General features: G+C 43.2%; 1 protein-coding gene across 3 annotated transcripts; it reads right to left on the reverse strand.

Moving 5' to 3' along the window:
- Positions 1–1,186: 1,186 nt before the first annotated feature.
- Positions 1,187–24,891, reverse strand: SERPINE2 (serpin family E member 2). Of its 3 annotated transcripts, none has more exons than XM_059855271.1 (10): positions 24,823–24,891; positions 11,157–11,431; positions 9,841–9,957; positions 8,458–8,685; positions 7,189–7,386; positions 4,566–4,764; positions 4,325–4,425; positions 3,261–3,347; positions 2,608–2,691; positions 1,187–1,855 (listed from the first exon to the last, which is right to left on the reverse strand). In XM_059855271.1, exons 2-10 carry the CDS (start codon positions 11,410–11,412, stop codon positions 1,818–1,820), a joined length of 1,308 nt encoding a protein of 435 aa, XP_059711254.1. In that variant the 5' UTR covers positions 11,413–11,431; positions 24,823–24,891; the 3' UTR covers positions 1,187–1,817. The 3 variants fall into 3 exon arrangements, with proteins under 3 accessions (XP_059711254.1, XP_059711253.1, XP_059711256.1); XM_059855270.1 differs by having other exon boundaries at positions 9,841–9,960; XM_059855273.1 differs by lacking the exon at positions 9,841–9,957.
- Between the last annotated feature and the right edge of the window lie 591 nt (positions 24,892–25,482).

Below are 25,482 nucleotides of genomic sequence, written 5' to 3' on the forward strand. Positions count from 1 at the left end.
TAACTCTTCTGTTGTTACTTGTGCTCCTTACCTCCATGAGATGCAAGGAACTGAAGGCAGGTGTGGTTGGGTTAGCCAGGAGAGGTCTCCTGCTCAGCACTGGAATCTTTAGTTACATGATCCCCATACTTTTTTATTTTCTGGTTGTTGCTTTTGTGTGCATTTTTTTTTTCATTCCCCACCTGCAGGGTTCACTTTCTCTTCACAAGACAGGAAGACAATAAGGCCATGCTAGCTTCTCCATTCACCTATTGCAGACCTAGCCCTCAGCATGCAACAGGAGCATCCCTTTCCCAGGTTACATGGATTGGGTGGTAAGCAGCTAATACATCCCATAAATCACCTACAGATTTATTCTTCTTGATGATTACACTGTTCAACTCAAGTAGGAAAAGAGAGGCTAGCAGATTGGCTCAATATCTGGCAGCATGTTATGAGCTCTCAGCCTGGGGTTTGGACTGGGTTAAGACTGGCCATGCACAACATATTCAGGTATTTTCAGCTGGAAGCATTTTCTCTTCATCTTGTTCTTACCTGACCAAGAGGCTCAACACATGCTACAGTCCCCTAGTTCCACCAGGGCTGAGTCTGCAGGAGTTTCTCCCCTGAGACCAGCAGTCTCTTCTCCGAGTGTGCCCTTCAGAGCTGCCAAAGATTTCCCTCACCCACCCCAATCCCTCGGTTACCACAGAAGAAGTACAATAAAGAACCATCTGTGACAAGCCAAAGGGATTTACTGCTTATCTTTTGGAAAGAGTTTTGCATTCGGAAGAATCCTGCAAGGGGCATGAAGAGATGCCCATGTGCATGTAAACTGCGCCACAGGGAACAGGAGGAAAGGTCCCAAAGGTGCACTGAGATGTCCTCATCTCAGGCAGTTTTCAGCAGTAACTTGGGCATACCAAAATAGTTCTCTTCAGATACCAAACCTATGGATAATTCATCCACAGCAGAATGACTTCAAGAAAGGTCATCAGAAGGAAGGACTAAACAGGCAAAAATCCAAACAGGCAAAAAATCCAAACAACCAAACAAACCCCATCACAAAAAAAAACAACCAATACCCCCTAATACACAACAAAAGGGTCTCAAAAAAGATCTCCCTCCTTTTGCTCTTCTTAAATGTCAAACAATTACACAGGGCTCTGGACCCCAACATCCTCAGCACATCCACAATCCACAACACTGACTGTTCATAATGCAGTTTTATTTTTTTCCTTTGTACAAAAACAAATATAAAATTTAAATCCAATAGAAAGTGTATACTAGCAATGACAAGTTTACATTACAATGAGACAGGACAATGCGATGTGTATTGAACACCACATTAGTTTTAAAACTCTCAGTGATACATGCACTATATAAAAACTGCTAGAACTTTTATTCTATTTCTACCAAGAATATCCAGGTACCAAGATACTCAAGAACCAAAAGTAATCTTGATAGGTGGTATCTACAAAATTAGACCTTTTCCACACACAAGAAGAAACCAACATTAATAGAAACATTTATCATTCTTTGTTAAAATCCTCTCACAAAAAGCCATACATAAAATTCTTAGTAGATACAGAAAAAGCTCAGAAGCTGCTAGCATAGGTAACCATTCAGTAGTTTAGAGAATCTTTTAGACATTTTGAAGAGATACTGTAGTTTTCAATCTGTATTTTCCCCACAAAGCCAGAACTATGTCGACTCCTGTTTCAAAACCTAGTCAGTGGTTAAAACTAGTTCTTGAGTGAAGTCAAAGAGTAGTGTACAAAATATTTAACAGAACAGGGGTGTGCCTGTTTACTTCTTGAAGAAAGTCTTTTCCACATTCAAGGTTTGTTTATTTGTCCCATAAACAAGATTGTACCTGAGGGATGAAACAAAAACAAGGGTTAGCATCGTCTGTAAATGGAGTTAAACTTTTCCATGAAAGCATTAAATCCACAGAGCACAGCCAAGCCACCTCGCCAGACTTGTCCAGCCTCCCTGAGGTCTGTGAGCTCAGAGAAGTGCATGTTTGGATAGGCGGCCAGCTCCTATTTCTAGAGACACACAGCCTTGTTGATGCTCTGTGGAGCCTGGGGATGGGGCCTGCTGCCAGCAGCCTGCTCTTCCCCCAGTGCTGGCAGCAGCACCTTGTTCCCCACTGACTGACATGGATCATACACGTCACTGCAAGAAGGGCAATTCTGCTCTGGGAGACTCAGCCCATGCTGCAAAGGAGCTGTGAGCATTATATTGGAACACTCACTTTTGTTCAGGGCAGGCTGGGGCAGCATCCTGGATCCCCAACCCCCTATTCTGCCTTGGCCTCACTATCTGACTGGTCAGAGAGCTGGGTCCTGCTCAGCAATTCACTACCAGTAAAGAGCTGTTTCCTCTGCACTCAGGGGAACGATGACTACTAAAGACTCTTCTTTTATACCCACAAACCTGCCACACTTGCTTCTGTTACCTTGACAGCCAAAATGGATTTTTTTCCCCGCTCCAAGCTGTATTCCCAATAAAATAATATAAAATAAAGGGCAAAAAAAAAAAAAAACTGCAAGTGCATTTTTATAATAGTTATTGCCACTATTACATAGCTGATACTCAACTTCTAAGCCAAAAAGTACTTACCTGTAGGATTGTGCCGGATGAAAAATACAAATGGTCTGTCTACTATGAACCAAGGAGGGGATGATCTGGCTATTAAAATTGCAGCTTGCAGAAAAAAAAAAAAAAAAGGTTAAGAGTGAGTTAAGACAAATCAAACACCATAATGCATTACATATTCTATCAAAGTAAAGTTTCCTTGTAGATAGATATATATATATGCGCATGTGTGTGTACATATAGGCTCGAATAGGTGCAGACAAATGCCTAAAACCTACAAACTTGGACATTTAAAGCCACACAGGTCACATGATATTCTTACAGGAAGCATTTAAAAAGGCAAGACCCACAGAGAGCTGTAAGTCCTGGATTGTCCCCCAAAGGCTGTAGTAGCTTACTCCTCTTTGTAACCTGGATAGCCAGAACATGCTATCAGTAGCCTGATAGAAAGTCTAAGCTATGAGAAGACACTTCTCTAGAAGTAAGCCTGTCAATATTTCTTACAGTCATCAACACTGGCAAGTTGAGATTTGACTGAGAAATTAGATAAAACCCCTTAAGTGATCTGAGTCTGAGCATACTGCTGCAGTGACCTCCAAGTGGGCTATCTTTGCCTAGTGCCAAAGCCTTCTAATGGAGCTTTCCCAAGTCTCACAGTTATCAGTACAATTGCTTACTTGTTGCTGCAGAAGCTTTGGTTCCATCTTCACTAACTTCAATTTTTGTCTTTTGCAGAACGTTAGATACATGAAGACCTTCTGTTCCTGAAAGACCCAAGGAGAAGAGCACCTTCAGTAAAACTCACTGAGAGAGTCCTGAAGTACTGTGTAGCTAGGCAGCTGTCTGGCCCAGAATACTAAAAGCTGCTGGAATCCCAAAGCTGCAGTGCAGAACAATACCTTTGAACACAGTCACTAAGTGAGTTATTACAAAAATAGGGACTAACCTATCTATCTTACTCCTCCTTCTTCCCCATTTTCTAAGTTTGTTTATTGCTGGTTTAAGTTAAAAGTGCTCACATGCATTTTCAGTTTTAATTTTAAAAAACCTGAAAAATTTTGCTATCTGAAGTTACACTCCCATGTGGCTCAATGTCAAGAAAAAAAAAAAGCTCTTAGCAACATACCTTTCAAAACACAGGCATTTGTTTTCAACTTAAGCCAGCACAAGGTAAGCTTTTTTGTTAGACAGTTCTATAGAAGCTCATCAGGATTTTAATGAAAACAGAGAAGAGAAATAAGATGACATTTTACAGCCATGAGTTCAGAAGTGTTTACACCCCATTTTCAGATACTAATATTTACAGCTCTGAGTTGGTTCAGTCCCTTGAAGTGTGAATGTTTTTCATACATGCTTTCTTACAGCTCAAGTCACTAAACACATACTGCAGGGAAGGTTACACGCTGTAGTTGCACTATTTGCTACAGACTAAGGTATGGTATTGTTTAAGTCCTGCCAAAGATTTCAGACAATGCCTGAGACCCTCAGGTTGCAATATCAAATCTTAAGAAGCTGACCAGCATGATTTACTGCTGTAATGTAAGATGAGGGAGGAAAAAAGCCACTGCAATGTTGAACAGAAGCAAGCAGTCATGCCTGGCTGGCTACAACATAAAACCAGCTCCAATGTCATGGCAACACTTAGCCAAAAGAAAGCAGACAACTGCATTGGTAAAGCAGCACTTTATTCAGAGCTAGGAACTATGAAGGACCACCATGGATTAAAACAAAAACCCCTTACTTGTTATTTTTGCAAAGTTTGCCTTTGACTGGTCGAACATATCTGTAATACCAAGTGCTTGCAGAGGTTCCTTTAAGTCTGTTTCTGCTTCTGCTGTAAATCTGGTCAGAAGAAAAAAAGAATGCATCAGTATTCTGCAGGAAAGTCACCTGAAGTATTCCTTCTCCTGTATCAGATGAGATACATATAAATAACCCCCCAAACACTCTCTAAAGAAGGAATGGATTGTATAAGTACTTACTTTGGTAAAATAACCTGCACTCTTTTTGCTACCATGGTTGTCATCCAGCTTCCTATTGTTTTAGTGCTGATGTGGGGGATGATGGCAGAGAGCGGCGTTGTGCTTTCGGTGGGCAGTGCAATCAACATGCTGATCATTTCCCCATGGTATGGCAGCTCAATGATGTTGTACCACAGCTCATTTGGGGTACTTGTAGTGCCTAAAATAATAGAAACAAACAAACCCAAACTAGTGAGCCATAGCCATTATTGCCTTAAATCTCTACCTTAACACAGCTGCTGCTAGAAGAATCTGTCAGGAAGGCTTTGCCCACACCTCAAAACCGACTCTAAAAGTTCCAGGCTTCCGGATGGGCCTTCAAAAGGCATGGGCTCTGTACAGATGCTAGTATGACATAAAACACAGACAAGATGACACCATGGAGCAAATACTCATTTAACATACATACTGTTTCCCAGACAAATCTCACCAGCCCAGAGCAGCAAGTCAGCTATGCTAGCAGTGACCAGGTCAGTGAATTAACTGGATCTCTGCTCCAGATCTTAGCTGTATCAGAATCAACTGTGAACTGAGAATAAAAATAAAGCAAGGAATAGCAGCAGACTATCTTTCCAAACTGAAGAGATTTTGCAGACAAGCTTCTTCCTCCAAGAGTTATTGCAAGAGCTCCTGGTTCCTGTCTGAAGTAGTCTGTTCCATTTGCTTAATTTTCTTGCTTAATAAGGATCTGATTAGGAAGCAATCTGAAGTCTTTCAAGATAGTGGAAAGCAGCCACTTTGAGGCAGTGCAAGAAGCCAATTAGATGAGATGGAGGGAGATAGCAACACATCCAAGTTACAGCAAGACTGTCTTTGAGCAACCCTCTCCTCCTCCAAGCTCCCTTTGCTTACTGTGGGATTTCTGGCATGTGGCTGGGAAGCCAGTGCTTTTTATAGTAGTTTCATGTTAAAATTTGTCAGTTTAACTACAGACAGTATTTCAGGCAAGGTTTTAGGATAGCAACAGGATCTTATTGTCTTTCCCCTTTCTTCGTCTAAATCTGTACTTGACAGTCCAAGCTGAAAATCAACAGCTTCACTGCAAATTTCATCTTGTTGCCAGTGCCATGAAAGCTGCTCTAAACTCCTATTGCTACCAAACTGGCAGTATTGCACCTCTGTTTTGCAAGAATCATGTCAAAGTTGGCAGCTTCACTATTCCTTTTTTATGGCAGTGGTTCTGAGGCTGGATCCTACAGATCTAACACTGGCTGCGGAAGTCAGCTCCAGGACAGTCACACAAGACAAACTGACCAACAGGTAAATGCTGCTTTCCTGATTTGCTACTATCATTACTGAGGCAAACTGAACAGCAGGGCTGCTCAGCTTCAGTCAGCTGATAGGACTGAAGATACTCAAGATATTTAAACTTTAAAGATCCCATTCCAAGCATGGATAAAATAGAAGCCCTGTGTTAGCAAATCCAGAGATAAAAAAACCTCATTTGAGTCCTCAGGAAATGAGTAACTCAGCAGTATTTCTTTTGCTCCTTTTTAGCCTTAATAGTTTCTCTACCTTAAACACAGGCCAACATAATGGATATTATAACCAGCATCAGAAGCCAAAAGCCTTCAAGATAATAGTCTTGCTAAACCCCACCTTAAATTATGAATTCATCTGAAACTCCAAAATTAGTATATACTGCAGTACTCACACTTTCAGCAGTTAAAGTATTACATTACATCTGCTGTAATGTACAGGTTTGGGACAGAGCCACAGCTGTTTACTTGAACATGAAGTCTACTAATATTAGTTGAGCACTACTGACAGTACAAACAGGCATTTAAAAGCACAGTGTGTCTTGCTTTTAGATTTATAGCAAGCTGTATTCTCAAGCCTACTTCTCAGAGTGTCTTTAGCACACATGGAAGTAAGTTCCAGGCAGCAATTCTTAGAAGGATGCAACACCAGTTTTTAATCAGAGCATCCATCTTACTTTGACCACTAAAATCCCCATAAGGCTGCAAACTGGAGCTCTGGAGTACATTGTCAGTCACATCAAGCTGCTGGTGTCAGCTCTGAGAGTCTCTGATGGAAGTCTGGCAGAACCTGCTGAACTTCTTCTCACTTGTGACTCAATCTCAAGAGCAGTTTCACACCTGAGGAGATATAGCCAACATTCTAACCCAGCTCCTCTGGCTCCCATAGGACTGGAGACTGCAACTCCTGTTTCTCTACCTGCAGTACAATATAAACTGAAACTCCAATCTTTCTCTCATATACAGCTCACCACCAGGTAAACCTCTACCACTGTCTGTTGGCAGCTTTCCTTTTTTCTCAGCCCTTATAAACACACACTTTTCTTTCTTACAGCAAAGCTTAACCAACATGCAAATTTCTCAATTTCAGTACTTCAGACTTTCCCTTTTGAAGGCAAAGGATAAGGCAATACTTGACAGAGTATCCAACCTTAAGGCAACTGTTAAGTACCTTGCCCATGCCTCAGCAGCAGGAGATGCCTCTGTAACAATCCATCTTTATCAGCTACAAGAACAGCACCACTAAACGCCACATGCACAGCAAGCTCCTGGAAAGAGTAAATTCTACACCCTTTGTTGGTGGCAGTGGGAGTCACTGGGCTTACCACAGCGGAAGATGGACAGCTGGGACAGCATAGGAACTTGGTAGGTCTTCCCATCAGCTCCATAAAATGGGCGCTTCTTGGTATTTTCAGGTCGAAATCGTGATTTCCACAAGCCCTTGAAATACACAGCATTGACTAACACCAGTCTGGTCAAACTGCCTTCAATATCATCTGGTGCTACAACCTGATCAATCATACCTAGAAGAAATAAAGGAATTATTGAGTATTTGCTGTTGTAACACTGGCCAACTGTTTCTGAAGAACCTGACACACATTACTTTAGACCTCTTGACCTGTGAGTGTGCCAGCTCCTCATGGGACAATATATTTAAAATTCAAAAAGTCACTGCTATTCTTTGTCAAAAAGTAAACTGGGATAACTAGAAATAAACATATCTTGCTAACTGATAGCCTGATGTTTTAACAACTAGCAAGGCTCTACCCTTTCCAGCATGTAAGCAGGTCTAAGACTACATGGAATAGTTTCAGCTGAAACACCTCCCCATTCACACACTGCTTGCAACATTGCTATGCAAAACTGGTGATGTTGTCGAGAAAGAATCTGACAGCCTCATTTGACAAATACCACATCCAACATCATTAACACACTCCTCACATCCAGGAGGGACTTGTTTTAGCTCCAGAAGGTACCAAACACAATTCCCCTAGACTGGGAACATGCTGCAAAATGTGATCTCTGGCTTTAGTGTATGTAAGCTTTACAATTGGTTCAAGAGGCTAGAAGCATGAGGAGTTCTGTCAAGGCAGGGTTAGTTAAGAATCCTCCACTAAATGCAAGTCCTAAGAACAGGGTCATATCTTAGGACAGTTTAGGGCAGTCAGAGCAAAAGCTGACCTGCCCTTTAGCTTTCTGTGAGTCTGATTTACTGAGTAAAACATCTGAGTTGCCTGAAAGCATCTATATTTGAGAGAAAGCATGGACCCAAGATAACTGTGCTTGGATTTCTCACCAGGTACATGAATGCAAAGAAGAGTAAAAGCTGCTCCGATCCCACGGATGGATGGGATGGACACACACCCCAAACACATCCCTCAAGGCCACCACACAGGCACATCTGATGGGGCAACAAGACTGCTGGCTCCTGAGCCACCAGCTCTAGAGCATCACACTGATGCCAGCTAAAAGACAGTTTTGAGCTGCAGAACAGAGCCTTCTCTGCCTCCCTATATCTTTCTCCAATATTGCCATCTAAATTGGAGGTCTCAGACACAACCCTGCCATGCACAAAGGCACTCCCCAATACTCACCCCTTGTTTCATTTTTCACCCATTGGTTGATGGAATCACATGCTGCATTTGGGTCCTCGAAGTCCACACTCTTGACACTGCACTGAAACACCTCTTTGTTCCTTGTAACAAAAGGCACTTCCATTTTAAAGCCACTCTTTGCAAACACTGCATTAGCAATTGTTACAATGTCTTTATTCTTTTTTGAGACTATCAGCCTGTTTATCTTCTTTAAGGCTTTACCAACTCCTAGTCGGAAAAAACAGCAAGTTTAATTTAGAATAACATGATAAACCAACAGTTACTTTATATGCAACTATTAATGACATGAAAAGGCAGACAATAAGTGCTGGACTAGAAAAGGAAAACCAAAGAAAGCATTCTGAAGGGACTTCCAAGATACCCATTTCTGATGTCTCACCTGCATAACACTACCTACTCCCAGCAAAAACATGTACTCCACTATGATTGCCTGCTGCACCTCTAGCTGTCTGCTCAGAATGTTACAGACAGTGCTTGGAATTACACTGAGGTTCAAATATTAGTGCAGAGCTACAAATCATGCTCTTCCACAGAACAAACTGTTCCAAAAATATTTCATATCATATAAGCCAGTTCAATTGTCAGTTCTGTGATGACAAAAGTCAAAGGGTCAGCCTACTCACTCAGAGTTCTGCAGGATTTGCATAACAAATGGTCTTGAGCCTCAGAATGTAAAACAAAAATTCAAATATTTTCTTTACTTCCTTTCCATTTACTGGAGGATAAAGGAAGCTGTCAAGAGTTTCATAATAAACTAAGTTGAGTCTTAGTTTCCTTAAAGACTAAGTCCTGGCCTAAATCAGCTACAAGCAGGAGTTAACACAAGAGCTCTTAACACATGAGCTTGTCTCTAAGAAAAGGAAAATGGAAAGTAGTAGGTTCCAGTGCTTAGTCAAGATCCTCAGGACCTGAAAGCAGATTGTACAAAGTGCTTGCTAGCTCCTTCACTGTGTGTGAGGGAAAGCAGATGGCAGCACAGAAGAACTGCTATGCTCACCATACCCAGTTCTCCTGTGTTACATCAATGAGTGCCTGTCTACACAGGGAAGCTACTGCCAGGCAGGCAACTTCATGTTCAACCACTGCATCAAAGAGCATCCTTGGGTGGCTGTTATTAAAGGCTTCCCTCTGTTTCCCAATATAATTTAGGCAGAAACATTTCCTCACTACTTTCTTATGTAGACAAAGAAGAGATGAGAAAGGAATAAATTAGTTCAGAGTTATTCTCTTAGCTGCATGTAAGAAAAAACCTCAGATGGCTTTGCTGTTTCATGTATCATGAATGCTTTAACAGCACCACTGGTATGAATTTCTACATGTTCACTCTCCAATATTATGGGCAAATTCTTTTGGAGAACATACCATAACAGAGGTTCTCAAACTGTATTCTGTGGACCACTGGTGGCCCACGGAGCACTTGCTGGTGGTCCGGGGAGAGCTGGCTGGTCTCATGATGCTGGCTCTCCTCTTTGCTTCCAGCTGCTAAATTGCATTAAAAGACAGCTAAAGACAAATTAAATACTTTTCAACTAATACCTTTCCAAAGAAGCAGTTGCTACAGTTGCCAAAGGACTTTCAGGTAGTCATGAACAAGAGCAGGGGAAACCTGTGCAAGGACAGAGGTAGCATCACATAACAAGCCTCTAACCAGGCAGTGGCTACCTTCTAAGGTGTTTGAGAACCTCTGTGTCTCACAGTGAGGATTAGGAAGTCTGAAGGCCAAATAAAACCAGTTGATATAATACTTCAACATTTTTGCAAGTACTTTTAAGCATTCAAATGTTCCTAGGGCTGATTATCCCATGAAGAGATTTCAATCTACATCATTTAGATGTTAAGGTGTCAAATAATTTTGTTGTATTTCAAATCCAGGACCAAAACAGCAAAGCAAATGAAGACAAGACAACATTTTATATGACAACATGTTATATGGCAATACTGCTCAAGATTTAAATGTGCACTTACCTCCTGGAGGGTTTTCTATTCTTGGAAGTAAGGCAGAATGCTGGCACTAAGATGTTAAGTCTTGCTGGCAAACACTCACAAAAATAGCATGCAAATTAAAGCAGTAAGAATCTTCAGCCTACTCCCTCTGGAGGGGCAGACTTTGGCAGAGGAATATGAACACAGATGCATGCAGTGTCAGGCACAGGCAAGCAGAAATGGCTGTTTCAAGAAGAGGGCACTACAAGAACTACATATGCAGGGATTCTGACAGCAGAAACACATGAAAAAACTGAAGAGCAAAGGGAAAGTATGGATTGTATGGTTAGTTTGCACTGCTTTCAGTGAGGTGCAAAGAAATATCCTCTTGCCCTGTTATCTAAGGAGTAGCACATTAAAGGTTGCTCAGTACAGCCTGAAAAGGAGTACTGCCACCTTCCTGCTCAGAGCTAGCACTGGACCACAATCCACCCTGCTCTGGAATACCAATCTGGCAAGGACAAAGGCAGTTCTAGCCAGGGCCCTGAAGTCATTAACCAAGCTGCTTATAAGCCAGTTTGGGTACATGTACATACCCATGCTCAAATTGCCAATTAACTTCAAGCATGGCCATTCTGTGCTTTGGTAAACAGAGTTAATTGGTGCATGATGCAATCTACCACACTTAGAAAGCCATCTCATACATCATGAGGAGTCTGACAAAACACACCCAAAACCACCTTAGGATCACTGACCATTTACACTGTATCTCATCATAGTTGTCAGCTGCTTCTTTGTCTTGCCATCAGCTCCCAGCTGCAACACCCCCAGGACAGATGCAATCCCGTGAGGAGAAACAACAACATTGTCCTGAGGCTTAGCTTTCACTATTTGATTGAAGACCTGGATTCCAACATCAGAGCTAAGCTCCTCCAGAGGATAAAAACTGAACTGGGAACATACAGACATTAAAGTCCCAAGAACAAAGAGGAGCGAAAAGTGCCAGTTCATGATTCCTGGTTGGAGATACCTGTAAGAAAACAAGAGGGAGAAGTTAAGTCAGCTTTTACAAGCACAGCATTTTTAACATAAATTCTTATTTACCTGAAGAGCAGGCAAGTCTTGCACACACCTTTCACAGAGCTCTGGCAATGGGACCCACACAATTCACTGTGTTTTACTTAGCACTACCAGGATTTTAGGTCTAGGGGCTTCCAGATGCAATGATAGTCATGACATAGCTAGATATCACTGCATATATAAAGGACAAAAGCCACCAAGTTAGGAGACTATCTCCCACAACACCCTAGTTCAGACAGTTTTGTGTCTCAGTTAAATGAGCCTTGGCATTCTATTCAGATTGCCCTTTATGGTAAATGAGTGCTGAGAAGTGTGGTATGGTCCTCACCCACTAGTATGTGATGCACAGTACACCTCACATATCATTTTCTGCAGTGAACAGAAGCATATATACATAGGCAAACAGACCTTCTGTTGTGGGAATTTACACCTGCCTAGAACAATAAGAGTTAGCTGCATAATTGGCATTCTCAATAACGGGAACGGAGAGGAAAATTTTCGATTTTAAAATGCCAATGTTGAACTTGGATTTCAACCTGTACTTCTCCATTTAAGAAAATAGAGCACCTAATGTATACAGAATGAAGTTAATATTCAAAACAGGTGTATCTTCATCTGCAGTCTAGCACCTGACAGAACTCAGTACTATTATCCATGAGCTCCAAAGAGCTGAATCACAAGCAGCATCAACATTTTGTTCAGGACCTATCAGCAACTGATTATAGACAGCCAAGTCCAAATGTCAAACATTGAGCATTGTAACTACTGTGTTGTATTTCCTCCTCATGAAACTGCATTCGACCCTTTTTGTTATGGCAAAGAGATACTTAGAGAAACATGCAATAATCTCCAATTTCCTTAAATTATGTTCCCCATTCACAACATTTTTAAGACCTTTCATTTACACAGTTCACAGCCCTGACTGCCATTTCCAGACCAGCCAGGAGCCTGTTCCCTCAGTGACTTCAGAAGCAAGGCTGCAGAAGGTGTAAAACCGAATGCAGTGTTATTTGCAAAACAAATGCAGAACCAGGTCTCCGCTGCCCTGGAGCCCCCTGTGCAGCAAGCTGGCACACTTGCTGTTCTAGGTGCAGCACCCCAGGGCGCTGGGGCCCAGCAGAGGCACAGCCTTGTCACTGCCAGCCTCCTCCCACACACCCCAAGGAGCTGTGCCATCGCCAGCCTACCTACGCTGCGAGTTCAAACCATGCTGGAGCACTTGACTATCAGAAACCCAGCTGGTGTTTGTACAGATTTGTTTAATCATCTTTTAATAGCATGTACTTTAACTGTGCTAAAACACTTGAAAGCGACAAATACAGCACTTCCACTTTCTTCTACACCGTTTGAGGGGATGAAGTTGGCTATGTCGCAGTTTGTCAATGCAGAATAAACCAAATGCTGAAAATGCAATAATGCAAGAGTTTAGACATCTTCCTCCCCCAAAACCAACTTTAGTATACTTCTGACCAGAGGAACTTGCTGATTTAAGTTACACAAGAAAAAGTGAAAACACTGTCCTACAAAGCAGGGTAACAGCCCACCCAATAATTAGGTCTTCTCCATAAACCTACTAATTCCCCAAGCTGTTCTGAGGTCACTTAAGCACAATTCCTTCCAAAGGAGCTTCATATCAGCCATCTACTGCAACTACTCAAGTTTAGTCCAAAATTTAGACTGGACTGGGCTAGCTGCAGCTGAGACCAGCAGGAACAAAACCCAAGTACCACGGATTGGGTTTGCACCCCTGAGGCAGGTTACATGAGTCAGTCCTACGTTTGTCTTGCACTCCTCATCACCAACTACAGCAAGAAAATATCATGGGGGAGAGCCAACAGTGACAGGGAAAGTAAACTTGCACTTTTCAAAATAAATTACAATTGTTATGGAACATTCTTCAGTGTTCTTTAGTACTAACACAAACCACCTGAAACCTTCAGTTTTGTTCTTAAGGGCAAGAATTCCTTCTGTCACAGGCAGCAGCTCCACACTGATGGCACTGCTGCCTTGCAGGAGGAACTCCAAGAAAAGCTACTTTTAGGCCTAGCTTTTAGGGTTTTCTTTGGTGGTTTGGTGGCCATCTCTTCTTCCAAACCTGGAAACACAAGGGGTAGTTTAAACAAATTCTTAATCCAGATATTACGCAGACTTATTACTAGACCTAGTATCTTGGCAAAAAGAAACTTCAAGGCCCTAAAACTATTACAAGGTCTTACTGGAGGCATTTTGAAGCAAGCAATGGTGCATGTTGGTGCAATACAGCCTGTCCCACATAGTGATGGACAGGGACAGTACCAGATAATCACAGAGCAGAGTTTGAGCTGCAATCTGAAAACCAGGCTTTTGACCAAGGCAGCTCCACCTGATCCTGACAGAAAACCACAGAAAAACTGGGCTATTTTGAGGGCAATCTACCCTTGATATATTATATGGCAAGAAGCATACTAAGAGGGCAGAGACAGGAGTGACACTGAAATCAAATAAAACAATGTTTCATTGTCATTTCAGTATTTCATCTGCACAAGCCTAACTGAAGTCAGACACTTCTCTCCTCGACTCTCTCAGAATATATTGCACGTCTCCAAGTTTTCTACTTCACTGATGACAGCCCCTGACAGACTCAGGGTGACAGCCTTGCATTTTCCCCATAACATTTGAAGCCTTATCAAAACAACCCAACTCTGCTCCCAAGGCCACTGCTGCAGAATTTGGGTTTTTTTTCTGTTTCAACTGATTACCTCCCGCATCTGGTTTCCCCAAAATTCTCCATATTTGCCTAACCTCTCCCTCCTCACACACCATTAAGATGGGTTGGTCTCTTTTGGAGCACAATCTCTAGCAGATACCTATTCAATAAGTGAAATAAAGTCGTGCAGTGCTCTGAGCATGGAAAATGAGTAGAATCACTTTTTGATCACAAGTTAGGGAGCAGTCACTTCTTGGCCTGGCCCTGCTCTGGCCACTGTGCAACTTAACCAGGTAACTGGGGAGACAATTGGGTCTTTGAGAAGAAGTGGCATTCCTGCAATTGAAGTTTCCATCATGGATTTCAGTAAAATCTCTATGCAGTCCAGTATCAAGAAGTACATTTGCATATCCTGAAAGAAACGGCTTAAGCACAGTGCTGGGAGAAGAAATCCAAAAGGATGTATGATGTGTAGGATGGAAAACAGCTGACCTGCTATACAGAATATCAACAAGCTTTCAACAAGCTTTCATAACACTGAAGCTAAAAAACTTAGTGATAGTTAAATCTGAATCTAATGCTTCAGAAAACCAAACAAAAATACAGGCTAGGCTTTTCTTTGCCTATGACCTTTATATTTTTTACAAAGTTAAACTGAGGAGGAGGAAAGTGTATAGGCGAATTCATTTACATAAATGTGGGCTTTTGAAAGATGCTGGATCAAAAAAAGTCCCTCTGTAGGGTAGGCTGCCCACTTCTTAGACTGAGCACTTACAGGAAGGACAACATCCACAATTTAAACTTCTCAACACGCAATGGAAATGCTGTCACTAACCCAAAGAAACGTAGCCAGTGTTCCCATACATTGCAATTTGTTATGCAAATCCAGTTCTTAACCCTAATGCTAGAGCTTCTGAGCAGAACAGAGCAGTGTCACACATTCATCTATAGGAGAGATGCAGCACACTGAGAACTCAACTCCCCCTGCCTCACAGAGCAGCACCACCCCAAGTCCTGTACATCACACTGAAGTACCAGTTATAACTCTTAACTGCAGAGCCTAGCCTAAGCCACAAAATAATTTTTAGACAACTATTCCAGTCAGACACAGAGCTCTGGGGAAGGCAGAGGAGGAACACAGCAGCATGTCCTATGTACACTGATGGTTCTGTGTTGTTTCATGACAGATGATGCAAAGTCTTCAGGCTCCCAATCTTGGGATGAGCTCAGCTTCATGCTGGTGTTGCAAACACTGACTCTCAGATGTGTTGGGCAGGATACTCAATTCTCACTAGGCTCAACTATTCAGATCACCACCATAGTACCTAGTTTAAATGTTTTAGATTAAATTATTATGGAAGTAGTTATATCAACAAAGAGCACGTGATGCTTTTAGCCTACATTTATAGAATGCATGTTACAAAAGCAAAGTTATATTAATACAGGCTGTTTAATCTGTGTCTAGAAAAGTGCTTGGTGGAGCAGGGAAAAGTTACATCTTCAGCCCCAAGCACAAAATACTGCTAACAATGAAGATCCTCCTACAGCAAAAAACTAGCTTAGGAAGGACTTCATTTTCAGAGAGCCAAACCAAGCTGCTGCAATCTTCCCAGGAAGAACAGAAATTAGTTTGGTTCAAGATGAGAGGCAAAAACATTATCTGAAAAAATACCCATATTTAATATCTAAGTTGGAGAAAAGGCCTGCCCCAGAGAGGCTGAAGAACACATTGCAGTGGATTGATGATGAAATAATCAACTGTACATAGATTTTTAGATATCTGTAATGACTGTACTACAAGACACCGTCAAGTGTTTAATCTGAAGCCTGACTTCAACAGCAATAATGTATAATCCAAAAGGCTCCTTCTTTCAGTTCCAAGATTGATTCTGTGATTTCTTTAAAGATATATCAAGCACAAGGAAGTTTAGACACCAGACTGCACTTCTGCGAATAGCTGTAACCAAACAGCAGCAAGCACAGCTAAAGGGACTAAAACTGAAGAGCAGACTCACAGCATTGCTGGTCTCACTGTTTTAAGTCCAAAAACCTCAGAGTCCCTGAGCTCACGTGGCAGGCACTGGGCAGCCTCTGTGACCAGAGAAAGCCAGCCTGGAACAAACATTCAGGGACCTCTCCAAGTCTGAGATGTTGATGTTTCCATGCCACTGTCATCTGGGCTACTAATTTAAAAGTCTTATTTCAATTGACATATGAGCTGAAAGAAAGCAGCTTCACTTCAGGCATTTAACCAATTCTCTCCAGCAGGACTGAATAAATACTCAACCAAACTTGTTAACAGTCATTAAAGGAGCTGGCTGAGCACACAGCAATTGCTTCTCACAAGCAAGGAGACCACTCTGGTTGCAGAGGGAACGTCATGTGTTGGGTCTTGTTTTCCAGCTGATGGGCTTAGCAGCATGGTAAAGCACTCCAGCCTCTTGGTATGCTTCCCTGCACCTCACAGGTGTTCCTGACTCCCCTTCTGCCTAAGCCTCTTACACACCAAAGCCTTCAGCTTCAATATCCTCTCCTCATCCTGAACCTCAGTTCAGCCTGCTCAAGTTCTGGCTTCTTCCACATGACAAATCTGGGAAATGTTTCATCTTCCTTCCACATTTTCTGGTACGTCCTGAATGTCAGCTCTCCCTTTTCATCTAACAACTCCTTCTATTATTACTCAATACCTGGAAAGTTTAGTATATGCAGAGCATTTCCAAGAAAGGAAGATTGCTAGGTTTTAAACAGCTCAGTACTCACATTGCTCTGAAGAGGAGTAAGTTACTGTCAACAAGATTTAAACATAACTTGTACCCAGAGATAAGCTGGAAGTGATAGGTTTTTTTAAAAAATAATTTTATATCTTAAGACACTGGTCTGACTTCAGGCACAACAGCCAGCATTGCATATGAATGCAAAAAGCATGGCATTGGTTCTGAAGATCTCCTCTCCCAACCTTAATTCTTTCTCTGCTATTCCTATCTCTCTCAGGTTTTTAGTGCATTCTGGAAAGCCTGTTCAGCTGTATCCAGCCAGGCTCCCCTGCCAAGTGGGAATTTCCCTGAAGAGCACCAGCTTATAAAACCAGCTGGTCCCACAGCAAAACCATCTCTTTGTCCAAGCACTGCTCCCCCATGGGCAGGAAGCTGGAGTTCAGTGCTTCTTATGAAGAGTGCTGACCACCACCATTTTCTGGGAGTTTCTGTTAAGCATGAAGTGCAGAGAGACCAGCTCCATTTCAAACTGTCTGTAGCCTCATGACCAGGGTCTCCAGTTCACAAGCCAGACTAATTTTTCTCATCAGTATCTATCTATCTGTCTTCTACAGCATTTGGTGGTGGTTCATGGTAGTTAATTACAAAGATCAATTTCACATCATGCAAAGCTGACCAGAGTTTTTTACTTCACCACTGAGTTGTGACTGTACAACAACTACAGAGGCACTATTCAGAGTTTCAAGAGCACAGATAGGCTTCTATGTATCATTTGCTTTTACTTCTATCCCTCATTTATACATGATTTAAAAAGCCAAATTTAGCTCTGCTTCATGAAGCAAATACAGTTGACAGGGCAGGGGGCTTACAGAGACTATTATGGTACTGTACAATTCTATCACCATTCTCAAATTTTATGTGTTCTCTTATTACTGTAGGCTCAACTACAATTGCTAAAGTTTCTAGGTATTATTTATTCCTGTATTTAAAGTAGTTTCCACAGAATTCTCCAAGACCTAGTATCAAGTCTAATAGTATCAGAAAGATTAAAGAGAATTATGTTTTTAATTTACTGGTGTCTCTTATTAAAGAAGTGGTTTGGTTGATCTTAAGTTCTTTATGCAATGTGGGTATTTTAACATAATGAAGAAACAAGCATGGGACAGTCAGCTCATCAAGGGTAACGCTGCAGAACCAGTTTCCCCAAAAGAGGGAGCACAGCAGTGCTCCACAGCACGGTGGGGAGGCTGCACCCTCTTCTCTGCACTCACCCCAGTAGAGGGAATGGGGTTTGACAAGCAGAGCATTTGCCTAAACTCAAGCCCCCACTTTTAGCTTTTTAGTGCAAGAAAGGCCTCATGGAACCACAGTTCCCACATTTATTGTACATTAGCAGAGCTCACTATGCAACCACAGCTCGTTAGGAGCCAAAGGCAAACCTACAGCATTGCAAGCTCCCATTAATGAGGTACAGGGTATTAATTCTTACAATGGGCTGTGCAAGTACAGATTTATGAAGTAAATAGTCCACAAGGTGCTGGACTAACAATGGTCTTATCAGGTACCTCATCACCACCACCTCCATCCTAAGTCCTACCTCTGCTTTAGGATTTTACCATCTTTTCTTCCTTAAAAAAATATTAAAGGGAAACCCAGTACCCTTGTGCATTTTCACTTGGTGCAGGTATCTCGGTGTCATCTGATAGCAAGACTCACACCACTACATCCCTGCAGCACAAACAATTCCAGTTCTCCTTTTCTCAAGTAAATTTTCAACTGCTGGCCAGTGACACATGCCCTCCCTGCCTCTTGCACCTACCAGGCTGGGAGAGTAGAAACAGCCTCATGGAGATGGGTGCATGGCCACTTGAGAACTGTGCTTGGAGCAGACTGAGTGCCAAGACCTTTCAGGATACATCCTGCTTCAGAAGGGTTAAGACACCAAGATCTCTAACACTTGGGCTTAAAGAGCTGTTAAGCAAAGGAAAAAAAAACAAAACCAAAATTGTGTAAGAAATAAAGAAAACTAAAGGTATAGAATTGAGTCCTCAAGCCAATAGTTAATATTTCAGACCTTTGAAAAGGCATGTGGGTCACAGCAGAGTAGAAGAGAGATGACTGTGGGCCTTCAGATTCTACAACTTTTAGGTTTAGGTTACTCTACAAAAGAGGAACTTACATTTCCTACTAAACAATGCTACAAAGCCCAATTCCCATCACTCCACACTCTATGGTTCAGTCAGGGTTCACAGCATAACTGAAAATTAGGCTTTCTATGGAGCCATACTATTTTTCATTATTTACATTTTTATTACTCCTGGGAAGCTAAGAGAAGTGGCAGGATCTCTCAGCAATACAACATCTAACAAAAGCCAACTGGGTATAGAGATGCCCAGCTGGTAACAGAAGATGGGGAGACAGTCTCTCAAGAAGACCTTAAGATGCCTCACTTAAAATAATGCAAGTAATATTGAATTACTTGCATTATTTGAAGTTTTTACTTATCCCTCCTCCTTCAAGAGCAGAGACTACAGCAGTACAGTGTTGGCAGTTAATCTAAGAGTACATACAGTCAATACAGTCATTTCACTATTAAAATGAATTGGAACTCCAGTATTCTCTGTTCATAACAATGAAATTCATAAAAACTTGCACTTACAACAGCTAATTGATTGCCAAAACCTGAAAGTATCAGGTTTAAAGTTTAAATGCTTAAAGTTAAGCATTTGAACATAGGGAATGCTACCAAGTGACAAATTACTTAAAGAGATCAGGAATGCTGTTCTAACCATTTACTGCACTTGTGGTTGGAGATCTGCAAAGTAATGAGTGACTAGCCTTTTTTTTATTTATTAATCACACTGTACATCATTAGCAATCAACCACTTCCTATTTGCAAGCTAATTTAGAAACCTTATCTGAAAAACTAGATAACAAATATAACTCTTACAGTGTAATGTAGCCAAGCCATTAACATTTGAGATGAAAACTGTATATTGATTTTCTGTATCCAGGACAGCATCACTGAAACAGACCTAAGCTCACAGGAGATACTAGTTTTTAGTGGCCTCTTCTCAGCCATTCCAGCTCTAGCTTGAAGGTTACCCAAAAAGGATAAGGACATTTACATTTCTATTCACAGCACAGACATTTACTTATATTAATCTTTTCCCCCCAGAAAGCTCCAGAAGCAGAACTAGCCAACCACAAGAGCATCAGAAGTCCCAGATGCTGTAAGGATGCAGGAATGAAGCCTTGTGCTAGGAACCTCATCCACATGCTCAGGTAGACACCCCCTCAGTCATCTGCAAGAAGACTTACATTACCCAGTTAATAAGAGAATTACCAGCTATTTAAAGACCTGTATTTAAGAAAACACTCTTTTTGTTAAACTGACCTCCCTTCTGACTGATCCCACTGGCTTTACTACAGGTTTCTGGGAAGGCAAGACTTAAATTTCCATAGTAAAAAAAGGGACAACTGAGTATGAACTATGCACAAGAATGCTCCAAGAGCAGGTCATGACCTGGTATATTAAACTGTCTGATTCAGTTCAGCCTGAGAGTTTGTAGGCTGAGTTGTGAGCTGTGCTGGCTGAGCCTCCTTGGAGTCCATCACTATTTCTGTAAGGCAGATGACAAACCTCTGCAGAGGAAGTAGGCAATTAGCTGGGAAAGCAACCTCTTCAACCGAGCTGCCAGAGCAGCTGGAGGCCTCAGCTTGTTCAACTGCTGAGAAAGACACATGAACAACTCTTTCTGGGAGAGGAGGGTGTGTAGCAAGATGGAGACGTAGAGATAACAGATAATGCACAACTTCTACATGGCATTTCTTAGATTGCTTAGGGATGTAAAGTCATAAGAAAACAGAATGGAAGAGGAAAAATTAGTCATGTTCATTTCTCCTCTTGGTTTTGTACCTGTAACCTGTCAGAGCCAATGGGAAACTGCCCCTCTCTTACTCAAACAAAAAACTTGAAACCTTGTTCAGCTTTGGGCAAGCAGAAGCTTACAGTTCACACCAGATGACAGAACCATCTCAGAAACAGTGAGAAACATCACTAAATACCTTAACATGTCCTACTGCAAAAACAGAAGCTTAAAGAATGAGCTGTTAAATAATACAGAAAGCATTTAAGTAAAAAAAAGGCTTGGTCAAAGCTACATAGCTGATGAACATAAATTCATATCCCCTGTACATCAGCCAAACTAAGGGAGCTAGAATGTACCAGCATTTCTCACTAGTGCTTCTGGAGACCCCAGGGGGATTTACTACAGTAGCTTACAGTCTCTTGGTAACTCATATTTCTCACAATCCAACCTGCCTGCACACCAAGGCCACCAAATATACACAGCCTTGAACAGGCTTCTTCAGCTCAGCACTCCCTGGCCATCAGTCTTCATCCCTTCCCCGACTGCTTCCATGGTCCCATAACACTGAGGAGCATTTCAGGCTGCTGTTTCCAAAGCCCAGGATGCCAACAGCAGACTGCCTGAAGCCCACACTTAGCACCACATGGCTGAGCATGGTCAGCAAAACTGACATTCTCTCCAAGGGGACATAATTCCACAAGATGAATATGCTTTCATACTTAAACTGCTTTGTGGCATAATTATTGGACCCCAGCATAAGGCACCTTCTGATTTCAGCATGAAAATAAGGGAAAAAACACCTTTCTGGCCGTGACAGGTGAACACCAGACCACAGAAAAGACACAGCTGCTGCCAAAACGCATGTTTTTCCACAGACACTGCTCAAGGAAAGGTGCTAATGGATTCAGAAAGCATTTCAGTTAGCATTTAAGTGTATTTCAAGGCCATGATAAACAGCTCAAGAACCTACAGCTTGTACTAGCATTGCCACTAAAATTGCCCCATACTTTTCCAGTCCATCATTACTGGCTCTCACTTCAGCAGAGACCTCAGCTCTGCTTACAGAAGTCAAGTATGAACTAGAGTCTCTCCCTAAAGAGACAGGAACAAGCAGAACATAGGACAGCTTTTTTCCCCCACAGCACGCCAGCCTAAACGTTTGTGTAGCTCCAGCTGCAGAATGCTACCACCTCTTACTGCTCTCCTCCCACCACTTCAACCATCACAGAGGAGACACCTGAACACACACATGGTTGCACATATTCAGCTTTCCAGTTTTTACACAAAGAAGCTATCTACTTTAAAAACTATAAAAACCTTCTTATGTTTTCATAGATCCACAAACCTACACTGCATCTTTACATTTACACTAAATCTTTAAATTTATACATAGGTGATTGACTACTCCATGCTACCACTACCAAAAAGAGGCAATTCCTTATATCACTACACTGATTCAAAAGGTGTTTATGGCTAGTAGAGGTGCACTGAATTACATGGTTCTTACAGGCCAGCACTTTGCTGTAAAACTTGATTCCTTAGCTATGTCACAGGTGACTGGGAAGATGCTCAGAGGCAGGTAAAGATGACTGTATCTAGCAACACTTTCCAGATTAGTGATAGTTATCCATCTTTTCCCTGTGTTCACATGTATAAAACCTTGGATCCCAGAGAATCACAGAATTCAGTTAACAAACCAAGTTGACTGGAAATGTTTTGATGATTAGAATTAATTTCCCCATAATTAGTATTACAAAAGCATGCTCTTTCATGCATGCTTGTGATTAAGCAATTCAAGCAGCTGAGACAACCCTAACCCCAGCTTCCAAGAAAAACCCTCCACCAAGCCTCAGCTTTTTCACGAATGAGCACAGCAGTTCCTATCAAGAATCAAAAGCCACAACCAGCTGTATAAGCCAGGTAGATGCTGTGCCCACCACCACAAACCTCTACCCAGAGCTCCCTCTGAACTGATCTCTTGCTGTGGATACATGAAATTTACATGCATCTCCATTATAATTCCTAGCAGTAAGGTGAGGTGGTTATTTTTTAGTATTTATACAGACCCATTCACTTCAACCTGTTCTAAAAATACCTGGTGCAACTTGCTGGGCTCCCTGCTTGACATTTTTCTGCCTAGCAGATGCTGGTAAGAAACTCTAGGTTAGGAACACGTTTCTGCCTGTGTGATTTACACACTCAGGCTAAAAGTCTCCACATGCCACTAAGACATGCTATTCTTCTGGTTGTCAATGACAACACCAAACAGAAGCTCCAACACTTCAGTATACACCTTGAGACAAAATCCACTGTGGGTTTCTGTTTTCTTTTTTGTTCTGACATGAGTTTCTATTGCCTCCCACATGAGATACATAGAGCTATATATAGATATAAATGCATGTGTGACTATAGTGATGGCCATATCACCAATCAGAGAAAAGAGGAGTTCTTCCTCCATCCTCATACCTGGGGAGTGCATAAAAGAGCAATGCCCAGAGAAGCTGCTTTCCAGCATCTCAAGAGCACTTGACACAATTTGCTTACAGGCTGCCTGACATACAACTTGTCTGTAATTGTAAAAAGCTGTGGACTAGCATTCATCACTCAAAGTTTGCTCCCATGCCAAACAGCTGCTATTCTCATGAGTTTAATCACACCCCACAAAATGCTAGATCTCCAACCCAGTATATCTTACATGGAGCTGAAATAATCTACTTAATAATTCTGCCTTCTTATTTGCATGGGTCTTCCCCTCACACTCCAAAAGGCTCACTCTGAGCACTCAGCAGGCATGCAGCTGCTTTTCACTTTCCTCAAGGATGTCTGCAGTTTCTCTGAAGCTACACAGCAGCACAGCTGCTTACACCTACGTAGATTTTGTGAATAGTCCCTACAAAATCAGGTTTCTAATGAATTCCTGTGGCAAGCTGGGGACAAGACATTACTAAATGCTCACACCAGAGAAAGTGAAGAACAAAAAGTCATTTTTCAGTGCAGTGAAAAAAATAAAGTCATTCTACCAGGTTTCTCTTTCAGGAAGTTGCCAAAGAATGCGATTACAACCACAAAAGCCAAACCACGTTCAGAATCATATGCAGGCATGAGAAAGGGGGAGAGAAATAAATCAAAGGCCTCTAACCCATAAACAGATATTCCCTAGTTTTAAGGGAAATTTGACATTTGAACACCCATTTGTTCCTACAATGGTTTAGCCAAAGGTATTTTTCTGTTAAGATCCTCCAACATTGCACAGTACTGAGCCAACGTATCAAGCACCATTTTCACCAAGAGACAAAGGACTCTGCATTTCCAAATCTTCCCAGAACGCGATACACGAAGCAGCTCCCGTATCACTCCAAAGTGAGCCGGGGTCAGAGTTCTGGTTAACCAGCTCTCCGCTTCAGCACACGACGGGATGCCACCAGCCCTATCTAAATCCTGTTACAGTATCACAATACCGCCCGTTCCTCCCCAAAGGGCAATGGCCGAAAATGTTTCTCCCCCGTTACTCTGTCATTCGAAAAGCCAAGTAAATTTCAATGACTAACTGAATTATTATTTATCACTTTTATTTAGCACAACACCAGCAAGCTCTCTCTCACGGCAGACAAGGGACACGAATGAAAGCGAGCAACTTCCAGTTCCCAAGCTCTCCCAGCGCAGCCGGTGCCCGGGGAGTGCCGCCTCTCCCGCACCCGGGAGCGAAGCGTCTCCCGCGCCGCGCCGGCGATGCCGCTACCCGCGGGCTGCCAGCCTTAGACCCGCTTCTTTTGGGGCAAAAACCCTCCCTGCTTGCACAAAGCCAACACGCAGAAGAAACTCGGCGCGCCAGAAGCCCCGCTCCCGGCACAGCGCCCACGCACCCGGTGCTGGGAAACTTGTGCGAGCAGGTAACAGGCGCGCACACCGAGGAGCCGCCGGAGCGACCCCCGCGGCCTCCGGGCTGTCAGCAGCCAAACTTTGGGTCCCCGGTTCCCTCTCGCCCGGTGCCCCGGTTCCCTCTCGCCCGCCGGGCGCCCCTCCGGCGCGGCCCGGCTCTGCCCGCACGGTGCTGGGCGGCCCCGCTCACCTCGCCCGCCGCTCTCCTCCTCCTCCGCCGCCGCCGCCCGGCCGCCGCTGCCCCGCCGCCCCGCGCCGCTCGGCCGGAGCGCGGCGGCGCCGCCCGCCATTTATAGCGCCCGCGGCCGCCCCGCCCGCCCGCCCGCCCCTCGCCCCGCGCCGCGGGCCCGCCCAGGGCAGCGCTGCCGCGGCCGGAGCGGGGCGGGGGGCGAGCCCCGGGCCGGCTCGGCCTGAGCTCCGTGTCACACAGCCCCGCTGGCTCAGCCGTGTCGGGGAGAAGGGGAAGCCGAGGCAGCGGTGGAGGAGCCCACGGGGCGAGGCTCGGCCTGGCAGGACACCCCGGAGGTGGTGAGGGGACAGGGACCACCGAGGCCAACTCCATGCGGCCCCTTCCCGGCAGTGCCGTGCTGGGAGGTTGGAGGATTTTGGCCAAGGGACTCGTCCCCGTGTGCTCCCCACGGCTCCCACGTCCTCGCTAAGGGATGAGGAAATGGCTCAGCCTAGGACCTCCATCCCTTGTATGGCCCTGGGGTTTTAATCTGCACAAACAGCGGGAGGGATCGCAGGGAGGGAAGTTGTTGCTGCTTCAGTGTAACAGCACAGGCGCAGGGCGGTGTGGTAGGACAGAAGTGTAAACCTGGGAAAACACATGTTAACCATAACATCGACT

Source organism: Haemorhous mexicanus, chromosome 10, assembly GCF_027477595.1.
Source record: "Haemorhous mexicanus isolate bHaeMex1 chromosome 10, bHaeMex1.pri, whole genome shotgun sequence".
Taxonomy (NCBI): Eukaryota; Metazoa; Chordata; class Aves; order Passeriformes; family Fringillidae; genus Haemorhous; species Haemorhous mexicanus.

Excerpts from the sequence above, each read along its gene's own strand:
- SERPINE2 (XM_059855270.1), bottom strand. The coding sequence starts at position 11,412 with ATGAACTGGCACTTTTCGCTCCTCTTTGTTCTTGGGACTTTAATGTCT. Across the intron at positions 4,765-7,188 it reads GCTGTCCATCTTCCGCTGTG|GCACTACAAGTACCCCAAAT; the intron begins GTAAGCCCAGTG and ends CTATTATTTTAG. Across the intron at positions 1,856-2,607 it reads CATCCGGCACAATCCTACAG|GTACAATCTTGTTTATGGGA; the intron begins GTAAGTACTTTT and ends TTCATCCCTCAG.